At 31.5% G+C, this 17900-nt stretch overlaps 6 protein-coding genes across 6 annotated transcripts; 3 read left to right on the top strand and 3 right to left on the bottom strand.

Moving 5' to 3' along the window:
• Window positions 1-346: 346 nt before the first annotated feature.
• BX663DRAFT_489733 (FAM72 protein-domain-containing protein) lies at window positions 347-1638 on the bottom strand (the record flags this gene model as incomplete). Its single annotated transcript, XM_051524918.1, has 5 exons — window positions 347-500; window positions 830-855; window positions 1007-1160; window positions 1224-1298; window positions 1352-1638. 5 exons carry the CDS (start codon window positions 1636-1638, stop codon window positions 347-349), a joined length of 696 nt encoding a protein of 231 aa, XP_051378764.1.
• A 2877-nt stretch (window positions 1639-4515) lies between these two features.
• BX663DRAFT_555504 (uncharacterized protein) lies at window positions 4516-6410 on the bottom strand (the record flags this gene model as incomplete). Its single annotated transcript, XM_051531631.1, has 6 exons — window positions 4516-4954; window positions 5165-5315; window positions 5633-6025; window positions 6085-6141; window positions 6232-6279; window positions 6395-6410. 6 exons carry the CDS (start codon window positions 6408-6410, stop codon window positions 4516-4518), a joined length of 1104 nt encoding a protein of 367 aa, XP_051378763.1.
• A 3446-nt stretch (window positions 6411-9856) lies between these two features.
• BX663DRAFT_523414 (Presenilin-domain-containing protein) lies at window positions 9857-11075 on the top strand (the record flags this gene model as incomplete). The annotated part of the gene is made up of 3 exons (XM_051529520.1): window positions 9857-9908; window positions 9975-10192; window positions 10258-11075. Coding segments are annotated over 3 exons (968 nt in total), but the record flags the coding sequence as incomplete, so codon positions are not given.
• A 17-nt stretch (window positions 11076-11092) lies between these two features.
• On the bottom strand, window positions 11093-11893 carry BX663DRAFT_523411 (uncharacterized protein). Its single transcript, XM_051529519.1, has one exon. The coding sequence runs from the start codon at window positions 11736-11738 to the stop codon at window positions 11160-11162; it is 579 nt and encodes a 192-aa protein (XP_051378761.1). The 5' UTR covers window positions 11739-11893; the 3' UTR covers window positions 11093-11159.
• Window positions 11894-15017: 3124 nt separating this feature from the next.
• BX663DRAFT_401694 (uncharacterized protein) lies at window positions 15018-15253 on the top strand (the record flags this gene model as incomplete). The annotated part of the gene is made up of 2 exons (XM_051522223.1): window positions 15018-15122; window positions 15197-15253. Coding segments are annotated over 2 exons (162 nt in total), but the record flags the coding sequence as incomplete, so codon positions are not given.
• Window positions 15254-15535: 282 nt separating this feature from the next.
• On the top strand, window positions 15536-17881 carry BX663DRAFT_442296 (fungal-specific transcription factor domain-containing protein; the record flags this gene model as incomplete). The annotated part of the gene is made up of 2 exons (XM_051523506.1): window positions 15536-16063; window positions 16121-17881. The coding sequence occupies 2 exons, from the start codon at window positions 15536-15538 to the stop codon at window positions 17879-17881; spliced, it is 2289 nt and encodes a 762-aa protein (XP_051378759.1).
• Between the last annotated feature and the right edge of the window lie 19 nt (window positions 17882-17900).

The following is a 17900-nucleotide window of genomic DNA, read 5'->3' as shown; positions in this document are numbered from 1 at the left end:
TACTTGTACCATTTAAAGCGACAGGCTTTGGTGTTTGCTTCGGGTTTTCTAGAAAAGCCAAAGATACGAAAGAAGAAGTACAATTAGTGTTGGAAGATTTTTGCGATGAAGAAGTACCAAAAGTATTTTCAGTCTTGTGCTGTTGACCCAGGCAGAGATTATATATTTACAGCAACAGTACACCATGAAAAAGATCAACAAGAAATAAAAAAGGTGCAGCATTAAAGAGCGACGTTGTTATAAAGGTTCCAAGAGAAGAGCTTGTCATGTAGAAAAAAACTTAAATAAAAGACATCGAGACAGATTTCTTTTCAGCAAAAACCATAGACAATGAAAAATAGAACAATTATATAATATATGCTCTCAAACATATGCCCCCCAAATCTTCAGGTTCTACAATGAAAGGTCTGCATCCTTTCGTTTCAATGATTATCAAGGCAACAAAGCTTCTGAATGATAAATGTACCAAAAGTATTCTAGGTTGCAAAAACTGCCATACACTTTGGAATAGAGATGATCAATGCAAGCAAAAATATGTTAGACAATTCGCAGTCTATTTGGGAAGAAAAAGGAAGACCTGTTGTCTTTCAGAGATAAATCGCCGCAGAAGAAACGGTTTCGCTACGCACCTGTCCAAAAACTAACAGTAATTCGTCTCTCTCTCTTTTTTTTTTTTTTTTTTTTTTTTTTTTTTTTTTTTTTTTGTTCTTTCTCAAATTGAATTCTTAATCGTCTTAATTTTTTGTAATCTGTCTCAATTTCAAGTTAAATTACTATAATCAAGTATTTAGGTCCACAATAGTTATAATTCTATAAAGACATAATTTACTTTTTTTTTTTTGCATTAAACGTGCACTATTTATATATAAAAAAAAAGCACGACACTACAACACAAATTTTCTTTCTTTATCACTCTTTTATATACTAATATAGATAAATACTACCTACAAAGGAGATTATATAAAATACAGGGTCTCATTTTAAATTCAACATCCTTTTCTATTACTGGAATATTTGACCAGCATATAAAGTTTCGTTGAGTATCATAACGTTTTAATGGTTTGCATTCCTCTGAACGAAACATCCATAAGTGACCATTATTTCTTGAATTCAAACAAGATGAACATGGTGCAACAATATGATACCCAATAATGTTTCCACTATATATGTATATATATATATAAGTTTATATTGCCTTCATTATGTATACATATTTATATTACCATTCAAGACAGGCTACGTCTTGAATTCTACAGTGACAACTACTTGTTAAATATATTTTATCTAAAGCACAAATACTATGCATAAGAGTGAGTAAGTGTAACTATATTATAGAAATGTGTGTATCTACTTGGAAGAGGGTACGTCTGTACTGTATAATTCGATATTTTTATCGGCTAAAAGAATCGCTTTCATGCCTCGAGCACAAACAAGTGTCTTACAATGTTGACATAGCAATTTAAAGACATGTTTAATAGAAGAGTCTGTCATTATTTGACGAGAACGTCGAGGAGCATGTAATGGTGTTTGTAAACTGTCAGGAACCGTTTGTCTTCTTGGTGGAGCATTGCTATTTCCTGGAATTATAAGCGTTTGATCATATGTTCTTAAGCTGTCAGTATTGCTATCATTAGGCATTATTGTAAAAAATCTTGCTCTTGGAAGTCTAATATTAGGTGGATCCATTTAAATAATAAAGAAAGATATGAAGAAAAAGAAGAAGAAGAAGGAAAAAAAAAGAAAACCTAATTTGCATTTTTTTATTGATTTATTCTTTAAAAAAACATTAGTTCTTATCTTAACGTCCTCTAAAGAATATTACTTCGATATTTTATACGTTAATAAATATTTAAATATCTGACTATGAATGCATTAATACTACAATTATGATGATAAGATATACAGAAATAATATTTAGGCTTCTTCCTTCTAATTATATTCTAAAAAATAAAATGTTATATTAAAATACTATTTTCGTTGAAATTAATGAATATTTGTTATTTGATTTATCGTCACAGAATTCAAATTTCTGCTAGAAATATATGTATATACAAATATATGTATATGGAAAAGAAAAGATGATTCACCTCGAATATTATTTTATTAAAGAAATTAAATTTTTATTATTTTGCAAGTAATATTAATCAGAATCTACATTGAAAAGCAAGTAAAAATAGCAGCATATTACATTTCATTTATATTTTGGTTACAGTGATAAGATAGTATTTGAGCGCTTTTATGTTTGAAAATCATATACAATAGGAGGATGAGAGAGAGAGAGAGAGAGAGAGAAGCATGTTGTTAAAGGAAATTGAATTCAATACCGCTTACTGTATCCGTTTAATATCTGAATGTCTTTTTTTGGCCTTTTGCCCATTCAAATGAATATTCAAACCATTCTTCTTTATTTCAATCATTTTTTTCTTTTCATAATCCTTTAATTGATTAATAATATCAACACAAGTAAAATTGAATAGTCCTAACTATCTTTATTCTTCATCCCACCCCTGTCCCCTATAAAATATTTTAAAAGCTCTTATTTGAAACGTTTCGAATAATGATAATGCAGTTCCTTTTTTTTTTTTTGTAATATAAGATGACTTATCTTTTTCTAATAACTTCTCATCGTATAAGTCTTTTCTTATGCTCTGAAAAATGATAATATAACCGCGTACATCAGAAATAAATATTCGAATAATACAATGCTTTTTTTTTCACAAGGTACGTTAATTATAATTTTGATGATGTGGTTCACTTTAAAATGATATAAACTATCTTTTAGCTTTTAATATTAAACAAAATAGAGTAGAATAGAGATATAATTGAAGCAAAAAGGAAGAGAGAAAAAAGAGTTGAAAATTGTGTAATAATAGAGTATTATAATTTTTATATGATGCTCTTAATCATATAAGAATTCTCTTATATCTACTTTTTAAATTTCCAATATGCTTTCATTACGTTATGAAAAATATGGAAGCTAAAAAAGAAAAGAATTTATAGAATTATAGATTGGAGTAGTTGTATAAATACATCCCAAGAAAGAGAATAAAGCAACAAAGAATTAACAGCATTTTATCGTATACAAAGACCTTTATAAAATTAAAAAAAAAGTGTAATTTTTAATTGTTACAATCGATTGTCTTTATACGTATATGCATATATATACTCATAATTGCATCTACTGTATATTCCTTCTCTCTTGGTTTTCTTCTTTTTTTACTTTAATTACCTAGAAAAGTGTAAATTATATATAGTTTAAGGTCTTGTATATCAAATGATGCTACATTAATGATATGTCATTTTAGTCAGGCTCTAATTTGTTTTTTCTTTGAATATTTTTTAAATTAAACTATCTTCATTAATAGGAAAGACTTTATATACAAAGGCTGTATATTATAAAAGATAAGTAACACGGAGTCCTTCAATATAATTATCGGGAATCAATGGAAACAGTTGTATTTTATCTCAAAGTATCTATGTAAATGTTAAGTATTGCATTTTAAAATCATCAATAGTATGTTCTAACTTATAGAATATTACAGTTTATATAAGAATCTTTCGTTACAATTACATTTGACTTGTCAAGTTGTGTAATACGATTAAATTCTGAGTTTTATTAATATTATTAATATTATTATTATTATTATTATTAAATTTTTTGGCAATAAGCATGTAGCGACCAAATAAATGCGCAATATTGCCCGAGCCAGTTGTAGAGGGGAAATAATAATAAAAAATTTCCTAAAGGACAAGAAGGGAAAAAAAGAAAACGAGAAGGAAAAAGAAAAGAGCAGTATTTTGGAATTAAGAGAAAATATAAGGAGGAAAAAGCGAAAAAGTAAGAAGAAACAATTTAAATACAAATCAGACCAAAGTGATCAGGAAGACACACACACACTGTTACTTGGACAACCAATTCAGCAGCTTGAAACCATGATCGACAGGATCAGAAGGAAATTCATCATGGAAGCAGTAATCAAGTTCATGTAGACTTGTACAAAAAATAGGCCATAAAGTATACCAGCTCGTACAATCAGAAGGACGACGAGGTTTATGTAGCGGAAGCAAGTTGAGGAGGAACGAGATAGGACCTTTGACTAAAGTAGGCGTGTAGAGACGATGATATACATCCCTTAGGTTTACCACCCGATAGCCAGCCAAGTCTTCATCAAAGCACTCAGCTACGTTCTGAGGTAGTCATTGGTAAGTAAAGGATGGGATCCAATTCAAGAGTGGGGCGTGAGGAAGACAATAGGAGGGAGTTAGTGTCTTGACAAAGGGTTTGAAACTGATCATCTAGAAACTTAGCACGAAGAGTGTAGAATTGTTTTCGGTCGAGCGTTGAGATAATTAGTGAGCATAGGTGTTTCCATATTGTAGTGTGAGCCAATTTATACCAGTGGGAATGACTATTTGGGATCTGAATATTAGGCAAAAGATGGACAAGAAGAGTATCTACTCGTAATTGAGGAGTTCGAAGGAGGTATTGCGCTTGGAGGACTGCAATACGGGTCTTCATGGATGGGAGGTTGACAAGATGAAATATGACTTTTGCCAAGGACCGCAAGTGACCATCAAAGATACATCGAATGCATGAATTTTGAAAGACATCCAGTTTTTGGTAAGTTTAGCAGAGAGAAGACTGATTGCAAGACCATAATCTAATTGAGAACGAACCATTTGACTATAAAAACGACGTGCAAGCAGAGGTGGAAAACCTTTGGAGTTGAGGCCAATAGCAGCAAGTTGATTCATAGTGAGAGAGGCTTTATTGATATTATGTTGGATTAAAACAGCATAGTCAAGTAGACCACCAGGTTTTATAGGAACACCAAGATAGGAAAAGGAGAATTCTTTGGGAATAGCAGTATCATATAATTGATGTGGTTGAAGATCATTGGTAGGAGCGACTATGACACATTTTAATGGGTTCCACCGATAACCTAAGAAGTAACTATGGACTTCGCATTAGTGCAGTAAAGAAGTGAGTTTCTCAGGGGAGGCAATAAGGACAACATCATCAACATAGAGTAGACAATTAAGGGACGGTACAAATGTAGTAACTACATCAGTAGTGGAGGAGTCATTGAGTTGGTGTGGTAGCCTCAAACGAGCTGAAAGTTGGTTGATATAGATTGAATATAGAAACGGAGAGAGAATAGACCCTTGTAAGACGCCAGTGATAGGAGAAAAACGATACGATATATGATTATCAAGAAGAACTTCAATTTGAACCTGATCAAAGAGATTTTTGAGAACTCCAAGCAAAGCCGGACAGAGATGAGGTTGAAGCACTTGCCAAATATAGGAACAATCTACAGTATCATACGATTAAACATTTTTTTTTATTATTATTTTTATAAATTTAAAAAGCGACCTATGGGCACATAATATCTTTATTATATTGGATTGCCCAGGTCAGTTCAAATTATGTGAAAAAAGTATCTAAAAACCCTCTTATGGGACAAGAGGTAAAAAGGTAAAGGAAAGGAAGAAGAGAAAGTGAGAAAGAAAGGGGAATATTGCTAACAAGTTTAAAGAGACAACCAGTTGAGTAATTTTCTGCCTGGATCAAGAAGTGGAGGGGGTAGTTTATCGTGCATTAAATAATCTATTTCCTGTAGAATGGTACACATAACTGGCCAGCGATAGAACCAAGCAGAAACATCCTGAGAATTTCGGTGCTTATGCTGAGGGAGATGATTTAAAAGAAAGGAAAGGGGATCTGCAATTGATTGTGGCAAGAATAAACGAGTGTGCATGTGCAAGCATTCAGTGGCGTGTGACCGACTAAAGTGTACATGAGGATGATATGGACAGGCTTTAGGTATTCCTCCGGGTAACCAACCAAGACGCCATCGAATAGTTCGACTACGCTCACTGTGTGTCATGGGTAACCAGAGTATCGGGTCAATAATCAGATTAGGGCGGCAAGAGGAAAGCAAAACAGAATGTGTCTCGTCACGTAGTTGTTGAAAACTCTCTTCAAGAAATTCTCGACGATGTTTTCGAAAGGAGCGTTTGTCTAACGGAATGGAATTGGCGGCACAGAGTCTCCAGCATGATGTTTGAATGAGTTTATACCATTGAGTGTTGAAAGCGGAGGCGTGAAGTCTACAGTATCATACGCTGATTTGATATCTAAAAAAGCAAGAGTCGGAAAATAGTTGTGGTTACGCCAAAGAATAGAGCAGATTTCGATAAGTCAATGAAATTGATCAAGAGAGCTACGCGATTCACGAAATCCGCCTCGAGCAATGTCTAGAGTAGGGGATTGTTCTAGTAGGCTAGGGTATAAGCATTTTTCAAATAATTTACGAAAAATAGATGTCAAACTAATTGATCTGAAGTTCCCTGGGTCACTTTTAGAGCCTTTCTTGTGTATCTATACTACCTGCGCAGCTCGCCATGATAGTGGAGTATAGGACCATCGCCAACAGATACTAAAGAGATTCAGAAGCTGAGGAACCAAAGTGTGAACGAGGGGTAATACCATTTCCGTCTGTATATGATCAATATTAGGAGCTTTTTTACGAGGCAGTTGTTTTAGAGTCTCATGAATTTGTTCAGATGAGAAGGGACATAGATCTAAATCAAAAGGAGGACCACTTGTTGTAGGAGAATGTTGTGCATATAATGATGTATTACATAATATCTTATAATAAACAGACCAGAGCCATGAAGGACCGAATGATATTATAGTTATTAGTTGTACACTTTATGCATACAATATCATTTGATTTCAGTTTATGAGAAAAATAATATTATAATAAATACTAACTCTACGAAATAAAGGAGTTATTAATGATAAAGATATATGAATTATAGATTGTACCTATTAGTTATATATCCATATTATTATTGATATACTAGCTTATAAATATAATCATATACTATCTATACACTATACAATATAATGACATTCATTCAAGTAGTATAGTAAGGAATGAATATAATACAAAGCATCTTCCCTATATCTTTCATAAGTATGAACATACGAGATTTCATTATTTGGTTTCAAGAAAAATAACCGGCTAGATCAAGCACCAATAATTTAATATTTATTAGAGTTAACTGAGATTAATTCTCAGTCAGGGCAAAGATTAGAGAGCTCAAACAAAACAACTTTAATCATTTTATGGGAAATATTCTTCTTTCATTCTGTTCCTGACGCGAAGTAACTCATTCCCCACAAGATATAAATGAGGATCCATTTTGCACTCATTTTTGAGAAATCAAGTTTTAATTTTTTATTGATAATAAAAGTTTTATACAGATTTATTCTGCCTTATTCTTTTGTTATCTTTATCTTATCAACAGTATGCCTTTTATAACATGTAGACGAGATGAGCAAGTCATAAATACCGTGCTGCTTCACATACTTTCTAATCTTGCACACACAAAAAAATAGAACTTATTAAAATAAAACGCGCTAATAGCACTTCTTAAAAAATAAATAGATGTTAAAAAATTATTTCTTTTATTGATTGAAGAACAAATAAATATACTAGCTTTTTCAGTTCTCAACTTTGCTTTACAGCTTAGTTGATTAACAGGATCCACCACGTGAAGGTAAAAGCTTATTGGATCCCAAAAAATAGTGGGCAAAAGAAAGTCAAAGGACAATCTTTGCAACTGACAAATCTAAATAATATTGCTAAAGACCTTAAGAGAGGGAGGGTCAATCACGGATTGGCAAGTATTCCAACACGGCGAAAGTCTATGCATCTTACAAGCCAGTAACAATATTACCTCAATCTGACAGAGTAGAATTTTTACATATAACCTATTCAATTTCTAAGACTTTAATCGAGGGTATCCGAAGAGGGAGATTCTATCGGGGTCAGTAAATATACCAACGCTTACAATAGGCTGTGCATCCGGCCAACACAACGACAAAGAACTTAAAAAAATAGTAGGCTAATGTCCACATCTAGAACACAGTCTATACATCTGATGCTTCACAGAGTTATATTAGAAGGTATCCGAAGAGGGAGATTCTATCGGGGTCAGTAAAAATACCAACGCTTACAATAGGCTATGCATCCGGCCAACACAACAATACAAAACATAGAAACAACAGAGAGAGGGAGCTGGGGGATGTGGCATTCCACTAAGAAATTTTTTTTTTTAAAAAGAAAGAAAGAAAGAAAAAGAAGAAAGACCGCGTAATCAGTTTTTATTGAAAGGATTTCGTCATCATCTACTAGGTTTTTATTTTAAGTTCAGCGGAGTATACCCCAAAATGCCGAACTTTTTTTTTTTTTTTTTTAAAAAAGTCCTTAGAAATGCTTAGCTTAAAATAAATTCGGTCTAGAAATCTGATTTACGATGTAAATCAAACAATTCTTTTTTAAATCAATAACAATACACCTTTTCTCGCACTATTAAAATTTAAACTGTCGTACTTTTCAAGAAACGTTTCTGCCTGGTTCTATCGCTGGCCAGTTATGTGCACCATTCTACAGGAAATGGATTACTTACTACACGACAAACTACCTCCCCTCCATTTCTTGACCCAGGCAGGAAATGACTCAACTAGGTTGTCCCTTTAAATTTGTTAGCAATATTCCCCCTTTCTTTCTCACCTTCTCTTCTTCCTTTCCTTTACCTTTTTTTACCTCTTGTCCCGTAAGAGGGTTTTTTAGATACCTTTTTGTTTTTCGCATAATCTGAACTGACCTGGGCAATTCAATATAACAAAGATATTATGTGCCCATAGGTCGCTTTATAAATTTTAATTTAAAAATAAAGTAATTTTATTATCTTCTACAAAAATTTACTTTATATAGGAATTTTAGTAAAATGGAGGAGGAATTCTTCACATAAGAAAAAAAAAAAAGGTGGAAAATATCCAAATCAGGAAAAGAAAATTTTAAAATAATGGGGAAGGAAAAGGGGGAAAATAAACCATTTCGTTTTAACTTTTTTTTCTCATAAGCCCATTTCACCATTAGTTTGAATTTTTATGTAACTTGTGATTCAAGTTTGAGAATACACTTTTAGATATAATATTACACACACATACACACAACATATATATACACATTTAAGATTTTATTCTTTTTTTTTATGGCAACTGAAATAATAACAAACGAATCTAGCACGAATTCATCATCATGTTCACAATGTCAAAGATCTGCATCTTTCATGTGCTCATCCTGTAGGTATGAAGGACCAAAGTACTGTTCAATAAAGTGTCAAAAAGATCACTGGAAACAAAGCCACTATAAAGAATGTAAAGCAGCGAAAAAAAATAGATCACTCACAAGAAAATCAGTAATAGAAGTCAATAATGTAGTGTTGGAAGCACAGCCAAGTAACTGAATATTTTTATGTGCAAATATTACATGCATACATATACGAACGTTTTATATCCATTTAGATGAAGAAATAGCTCTAACTTGCCTGTCAAGTAATGAAGATAATGATTTACAGAATACACAAGAAGAAGAACTAGATGATCTTAAATATTATACTATTCAAATCTATAGAATTATTAAACCTGTTATTGCATGTATTTTACTAAGTATATTTTGGGTTAAAATTGCATTCGATGATTCAAGTGATTATAGGTAAATAGAATAGATATAGTAAAAAGAAAAGAAAAGGGAGGCATACATTGATATACATACTCATTTACGTATTCTATATGTGTGTAGTCCTATTCGGCCGAGCTATGTTTCTATACAATCTACTAGTACTTATACAACTACATCAAGTAACAATTCCAACACAAATACTTTAGCTACTTCATTTACAAATGCAGCTATCATTATTAGTCAAATTATTATAATGACAATTATAATGGTCTTTTTCTTTAAGAAAGGATGGGTTAAGCCCCTAATTATATTCTTTATGATTGTTGTTTTATTACTATTAGGCTTCATGTCCTATTTATTACTGCTGTAAGTACGTGTGGGTTCTATTTATGATACGATAATGAATTTGTATATCTAACTTATGTTGTATAGTAATTTAATCCAAGTATTTTCCATTCCTTTGGATTTTATCACAATGGGATTAGGATTATGGAATTTTGCAATTGTTGGTTTGATTTCTATTTTCTGGAAAGGTCCACTTTGGTTACAACAGACTTACTTGACTATTATGAGTTCATTGATGGCATTTTCTTTAACTGGATTAGAGCAGTGGACTACTTGGATTCTATTAGGTTTACTTGCTATATGGGGTAATAGATACATCTATATATAATATGTATATACTGATTTTATTTATTTATTTTAATTATGTTAGATCTTATTGCAGTACTATGCCCATTTGGACCTCTTCGTTTGTTGATTGAAAGTTCAAAGAAACAGCAAAGAGAAGTTCCTGCATTACTTTATTCTGTTAATGCAGTATGGTTTATGATGGCATCAGCTAAAGACCATTTCAGATTGTCCAAAAGTATTATTGGTCGAGAACAAAAAGAATCTTTGAGAGTAGAAAAGAACATAGACTTTCGTCATTCATCTTATCATTCACATAATACATTTATTCAACAAAAGGTTTTAATTAGAAATAGTCATGATGGTTTTATGCGTTTGCCAGATGATACTCTTAGTATAGAGAGTAGTCATCATTTAATAAACCCAAATGCATCACTAGAAACAAATCATACTGATAATAGAAATAGTCAAAGATCTGGTTTATCAGAACAAGATGAAGAAGATGTAGAGAGAAGTGGTCTTAAGCTTGGATTAGGTGATTTCGTTTTTTATAGTGTCTTGATTGCTCGTGCAGCAATGTATGATTGGATTACGACTATTTGCTGTACAATTGCTGTCTTAACAGGCCTAACAGCTACTATCTTTTTATTGGCCATTTATAATAAGGCATTACCTGCTTTACCAATTTCTATAGCATTTGGTATACTATTTTATTTTGTAGCTAAAACTATATTAGTGCCTTATATTGGAGCTCTTTGTGTATTTGGCATGGTTGGAATATAATCATTATATGTTTATATTTATATTTATATACCCCTTCATCTTTTTTTTATTTTATATTTTTTATTACATGTAATGCTTATAAAGTTATATAAACAAATAGTGGTATAATTCCAGCTGCAATAGCAGATTATTGGTTATCGATTGTAAATGAATTTAATAGAATGCTGAAGGATGACTATTTTTTTTTTTTAAAAAAAATTATTATTAGGATTCCAAAGAAGAAGAACACCATGAGTATTTCCCTTTTATATCTTCTTGTTCATCATCATTATTTAATAAATTTTTAATAGTTGAAATACGATGCTGTTCGATTTTAATAGGCGCAAGTTTATTTTGCTGTGAATACCCATGATGATGTAGAGTCATATCTGTTGTGACACATTCATGTCGTTGTCTTTTTCCTCGTGTTCTGAACATGTTTTCAGAAGGTGGAAGATGTGAAGGAGAGGTAATAGGAAAATGATCGGAAGTTGGCAGTGTATAATTGTTGGTTGTAATTAAAGACCTCAAGACGTTTTCAATGATGCCTAAGCGTTTTTCGATTAATTCAATTGAACTTGAGTCATTGTTGGGTGTTGGCTGAATTGATTGCGGTAGTGGTTGTTTTAACAAATTATTACTGATATATTTACAATCCATACGAGCTTTAATGCAACCAACACAAGGCTTTTCACCGTTACATTTTGTCTTTTTTCTACGACACTCTAAACAAGCACTGACTACCTTAAGTCTTTTACGTTTCGTTTTATCTCCTTCTAATAAGTTTTTATTCGTTATAGTCATTAAAGTAAGTAAGTAAGAAAAGGAAAACAAAGAGGAAGTCTAAAAAAAAAGAGAGAAAATGAAATATTAATATAGGATCTACAGACAGTAAGGAGAAGATGTATTTTATGTAAGAAACAATATTATAATAAAAGGGAGGAAGAGGAAAGTATTTGTTTTACATAGGAGTAGGGTAAATTATCATATGCTATTCCGCCTTTTTTCTTCTTACTCGTGTAAATGATCAGAATTTAAGATAAATTGAGTAAAATATCACGATATACTTTACTATATTAAAGAGGATAATAGATTTATTTCTAGATGAGCTTGAGCATAAATAAACAAGTTTTTTTTTTTTTTTTTTTTTTTTTTTTTTTTTTTTTTCATACAGGAGAAATGCTCGGGATTAGTACGGAACGATATATTCAATAGATTTTAGGATCATTATTAATTAAAAGAAATCAATCAAAGTGTCTCTATTATTCTTGGATGCTGACTTAACTATCATAATCTCTTTTGTAAAGGACAAGCTTATAAAAAAAAATTGAATAGTTTTCTAAGCATGTTACACACATTTATAAAGAAATAAGTATTTTTTTTTTATTTCTCCTTTTTCGATCACTGTTGCATATCTATTAAATGTATTTATGCCCATAAATAGAGTTATGTTGGATCTATTTTGATTGTACAAATTTCTACTAAAAAACGCAATCAAACGGGGAAATATGCTAATATGCGGTAAAGCTGATCACTGCTTTTTTTTTTTTTTTTTTTTTTTTTTTTTTTGCTATTTAGCTGATTATGCAATGCTTAACATTGATATGCAGCTTAATAGATATTATATATATGTGTGATAAAATAATTCATATTATTATCGTTGAATAATGAACTCGTTAATTAGATATTTAAACAGATAATACAACGTATAACCGACTCATTACTATAACTTTTGAAACATGTCTAATACGTGAATTATTATTCTAAAATAGTTACAACACACTAAAAGAAGAATGATATAAAAGGGTAGAGTTATGATTTATAATTTTCATCATTAGATGACAATCAGCACTAGAAGAAAGTATGACTATTGTTCTATTGTACACTAACAGCTTCAACACATGTATATCACTTAAAATACAGTTTCTATGCGAAAAAAAATAAAATATACACATGTATGCTTTAAATTAATGATTCAAATAATTTGTACTTTTTCTCTTTTATTCTTTAAATATTTGACAAATAGATCTGAAAATGTGCTTCATTCTCTGTCTTTTGTATATAGTATTAACTTTTACAGCAAACTATTACGCAAACAGCAGAATAAATAATAATAATAATAAAAAAAAAAAAGGAAAGTGACTAATACTTATGCTATTACTTAAGGTTCATTTTACAAAATTTATATGATTACTTTTAATGATGAATATGATCCTTACGAACGGATTTCTGTGTAGCTGATGTTTATACCACATACAAATGTACAGAGAAAGTATGATTGAATTTGATTCAATTAAAGGTAAAATAGTAATTTTATAACGAAGAACTATTATTATCAATAGTATGTATCAAGTATAATCCCAAACATCATGATGCTACTCACAGACTAGTAGTAGGTTACACATGTCAGACAACCCTTCTGATCATTTCATGTTTTTTTTTAGAGATACATTCTAATAATGGCACAATATACCCTTTTTAAAAGCCGTAGTACACCCTTCAATAATTTTATTACATAAAAATCCATAGCAGTAAAAACAAATATCTTATTTATAGAATAACATAAATATCATCCTGTTAAGGATAGTATCAATACATGGTACTGACTATTTTCTTGCTTCGTCCCAAACATAGCAACTTTCTAGTATATGATGAATGGTTCTCTTTATCACTCTAATGTGATTTTATATAGTACTGAGCTGGTTTTATTTTTTATACAGCTATGCCTACGTTTAATCAAGTTTGTTTTACAAACATAACAAGGTAAAGCAAGCCTCGTGTTTTAACAAAAGAATTAAATCGATAAGGGCTCCTAATGTTTTTAGTAGTTGCCATGTTAGTCATTAATTTAGACTTATATTTTACTTATTGGGTTACTGCTGCTGACTCTTGCTGAATAATCATGATATGTAATATCTAGGCACGAATACTTGAATATACATGTATATAAAGAAATAAACCAAAAAAAAAAAGAATAAAAATAATTAAACAAAAAATAATAAGTATACATTGATCAGACTCTGAATGCCACTATAAAAAGAGAATATTTTTATTTCATTGACATTCATGTAGAGCTTCTATAGTTTTTCTGATGAACTGAGTAAATGGATAGTAGCTACAAGTATGCGGATGACAGGTACTTTGAAAATGACCAACGATAGACAAGATATTTGCGCTAACCATTCTTTTTTTTTTTCAACTTTTTTCTATTCAACTAACATTTTCTTTCGTACATATTTATTGGTCAAGATGATAATGTAGTATCAATAAATCCATTTATATAACAGTGAAGAAGTTTAAGAGTGTTCCTTCTATTACAAACTGAACTGTAGGAATATCTACTTTTATCCAAGTAAACTATGCAACAGCTACTGTTAAGGATTAATGTCTGAATCAGAGTTCGTATACAACACCATAACTGTTTCCTGTAAAGTTTACACAAAGTTGTTGTAATTGTATTAATCTGTAAGTCTCTTTAAGACTTGTTTAAGCTCCTTCACAGGCTTCTTCTTCTATTTACTTGATTTCCATTTGTGGCTTTCTAGGGCAATGGTTTCGTACATACCATCCCCCCTCCCTTGGCTCTGCTCTTCTACCTTTACCAGATCAATCTTGGAAATTCTGTCAATAATATCAAATTAATGCATATATTCAGAAAGTATATCGTTATTATTATTATTATTATTATTATTATTATTTTTTTTTTTTTTTTTTTTTTTTTTTTTTTTTTTTGGAAATCAAGTATGTAAAATAGAAGCAATAATACCCAAAGAGGAAAAATCTTACAAAAAAATATAGATTATTATTAACCCCGGTGAGGATTTCGTTGGTTACCCGTTTATTTTATTTTATTTTATTTTTTTATCTTTTTTTTATCTTTTATTTAATTCATCTATTGAACATTACATATTGTAGCATATTTATTTATTTATCCATCTTTTCGAAAATATGTCAATGTCAGCTGAAGAAGGGCATTCAATACCGAGACAACGAGTTAGCCGAGCTTGGTAAATCATCTATTTCAATTTTTTGTGGATTAAAAAAAAAAAGCACCCCTAATCTAATTTCTAGTTTACTTTTAGTGATTTATGTAGACGTAAAAAGGTTAAATGTGATGGCGCAACACCTGTTTGCACAAATTGTAAAAATGCCGATCTTGAATGTACCTTTAAAGATATGACAAAAAAGGTTTGTTGTAAAATGCGCAGTACAATACAACCTTATATTCAGCGGACTTATTTTTTTTTATTTATTGTTAACAGCGTGGACCACCAAAAGGTTATATTGAAGCTATAGAGAATCGACTTTATAAATTAGAAAATTTTTTAGCTGATTTAGCCAAGAAAGGGGAAGATATCAAATCAAAACAACTACTAGAAGAACTGAACGCACCTTTGGAGACTTCCACAGGTGAACGAATTACTACAAGACCAGTTCGAAGAGTACCTCGATCAGAAAGAAATAAAGTCTTTTTTTGGCAGCAAGATAAAGCTGGAAAACGTAAACGTGAAAGCATAAGAGAACCAAATGAAGAGAATGTGATGCAAAGACCAAAACCAATAGAGGCATCAGCGAATGAAGGAGTTGTAGGTCAATTAATGATGGACGAAAATGGTCAAGTACGTTATTTAGGAAGATCTTCTGGATATTATCTTTTACAAAACAGTAAAACATACAGTAATGGCGCATTTCATTTTACAAATTATGGGAAACGATCACAATTACAAAAGACAAGGAGATCAACTAATGTCGATCCACTTGAATTACCGCCCAAAGACTTATCTGAACATTTACTACGACTTTATTTTAAACATTTTTATCCGTTTTTACCATTATTTTATAAACGTCAATTATTTTCGACTGTGGATAACCCAGCCATTGATCCAGTGGCGCCACTTTTATTAAATGCAGTATATGCTGTGGCCTCTCGTATATCTCCTGATACAAGAGTGAGGTCAGATCCAGATTCTCCTGATACAGCTGGAGATATTTTCTTTGAGAGAGCAGAGAAGTTATTAGATGAATCTTATGATACACCGAGTATATCTACAGTACAAGCACTTTTATTGCTAGCAAGTCACCAGCACGGTGTTATGAAGTCAGCTAGAGCTTGGCTATATAGTGGCATGGTAAATTTTTGAATTAGCTTTATTTACGAGTTAAATTATTAATAACAGCAGTATTAGGCATTTAGAATGGCACAAGATTTAGGCTTACATAGAGATTGTACTCATTGGAATATCTCTCCTGAAGAATGCGAACGAAGGAGACGAGTATTTTGGTGTTGTTATATTGTAGATAGATTAGCAAGTGCTATGTATGGTCGAGCGTCAACATTTGAAGAAAGAGATTGTGATGTTCCATTTCCTTCTATAGACGATGATGATCCAATACAAGATGACGATCAACACTCTTTTAGTTTGCTAGATGCCTTTACAAATCTAATTAAAGTTTGCGACATTCTTGGCCATGTGTTGAAAAACATTTATTACGTGCATTCATTACAATACACAGGGACACGACAAACAGATACTATCTTGTTGGCTTTGAATAAGAAATTGCATCAATGGTATGATCAATTACCTGATTCTTTACAGATAAAAAAAGATGAACCTCTTCCATCTATCGCTATCTGTCAGTTACATATGATCTATCACACAGTAGTTATCTTGCTTCATCGACCCTTTATTCCTGGACCCGATCAAATCCTTATACCTACTCTCTTACCATGTGCCTCTGTCTGTTTAGCAGCAGCAGATGCTATTCTGTCTGTCACAAATTCAATGTTGGCTGAAAAAAAACTTCGTTATGTATTTAATTATGCCGTCTATTATATTTTTACATCAAGCATTATTTTTATCAAAGGTGTACATTGCATCAAAGAACAAGTTGAGCATAACAATAAGAGTGAAAAATCATTAGAAGCCAAAGCCAAAGTGATAAAATGTATGCAAGCTTTAGATGAAGTTGAAATCACTTGGCCAACGGCAAGTAAAAGCTGTCAAATTTTAGCTGAATTATCTGGATTAAGTAGTACCGATTTACAACAGGATACAAACCAATGGCAGGGACCTTCGAATTATTTTCAACAAAATGATTATACTCTAGATGATAACTCAGAACGACGGTCTGAAGAAAATAGCTTATCACTTAAAGCTAATACCAGTAATTTACGATTCCCCATTATTCGAGTAAATGAAGAGGAAGGACATCAAATTGAGGATAGTGCAAGAACGTTTTATTCTCCAGATTCAACACAGAATATAGAATATGCTTTTCAAATATTACCTGCAGGCTCATTTAGTAGTAACAACACAAATACTGCGCCAAGTACAATGGATCCTTTTGCAGCACCAGGTATTATCCCTGTATCCTCAACGAGGCAATACGATCCACTCGTAGGGACATCATTTTGGGGTGTTCCTTCTTCTTTAGATGCTAATGAATGGAATAATTTCATGGATTCAAGTCTTAACGGACAGCAACAAGATCCATTTGCAGAAACTAACTGTTTACAAGAACATCGACTCATCTACGAAGATAACCTGTCTAATAGTCATATTATAAATGAATATCAATCATTCACTTCTCAGCAGCAAGAAAAACAGCATTTAATTCATACAGATCAGCACGTAGATATCCTATCAGGTATTTCTTTGCCCTTAGAACAACAGACAATACCATCTGCTCCTAATAATGATACACTTGTAAGTTATTTACGAAATACTAATACCTCAATAAATAATCCTACTACTATTACTTCTACTTCTTCATCTTTATCTTCTTCATCTTCTTCTTCTACTACTACTACTACTAATACTACTACTAATACTACTACTACTACTACTACTACTACTACACGTAATATTCCTCCTCCACCATTAATGGATAGCAGGTCATCCAATAACACAAAAGAAAGAGATATATCCAATGCCTATTATTGGTAAATAAAGCTTTGGTCTTATT

The sequence above is a fragment of the Cokeromyces recurvatus genome (genome assembly GCF_025118155.1).
Source record: "Cokeromyces recurvatus strain NRRL 2243 chromosome Unknown BX663scaffold_36, whole genome shotgun sequence".
NCBI classification, from domain to species: domain Eukaryota; kingdom Fungi; phylum Mucoromycota; class Mucoromycetes; order Mucorales; family Mucoraceae; genus Cokeromyces; species Cokeromyces recurvatus.
The sequence above is the reverse complement of the archived record's forward strand: the minus strand, read 5'-3'. Positions and strand labels throughout refer to the sequence as shown.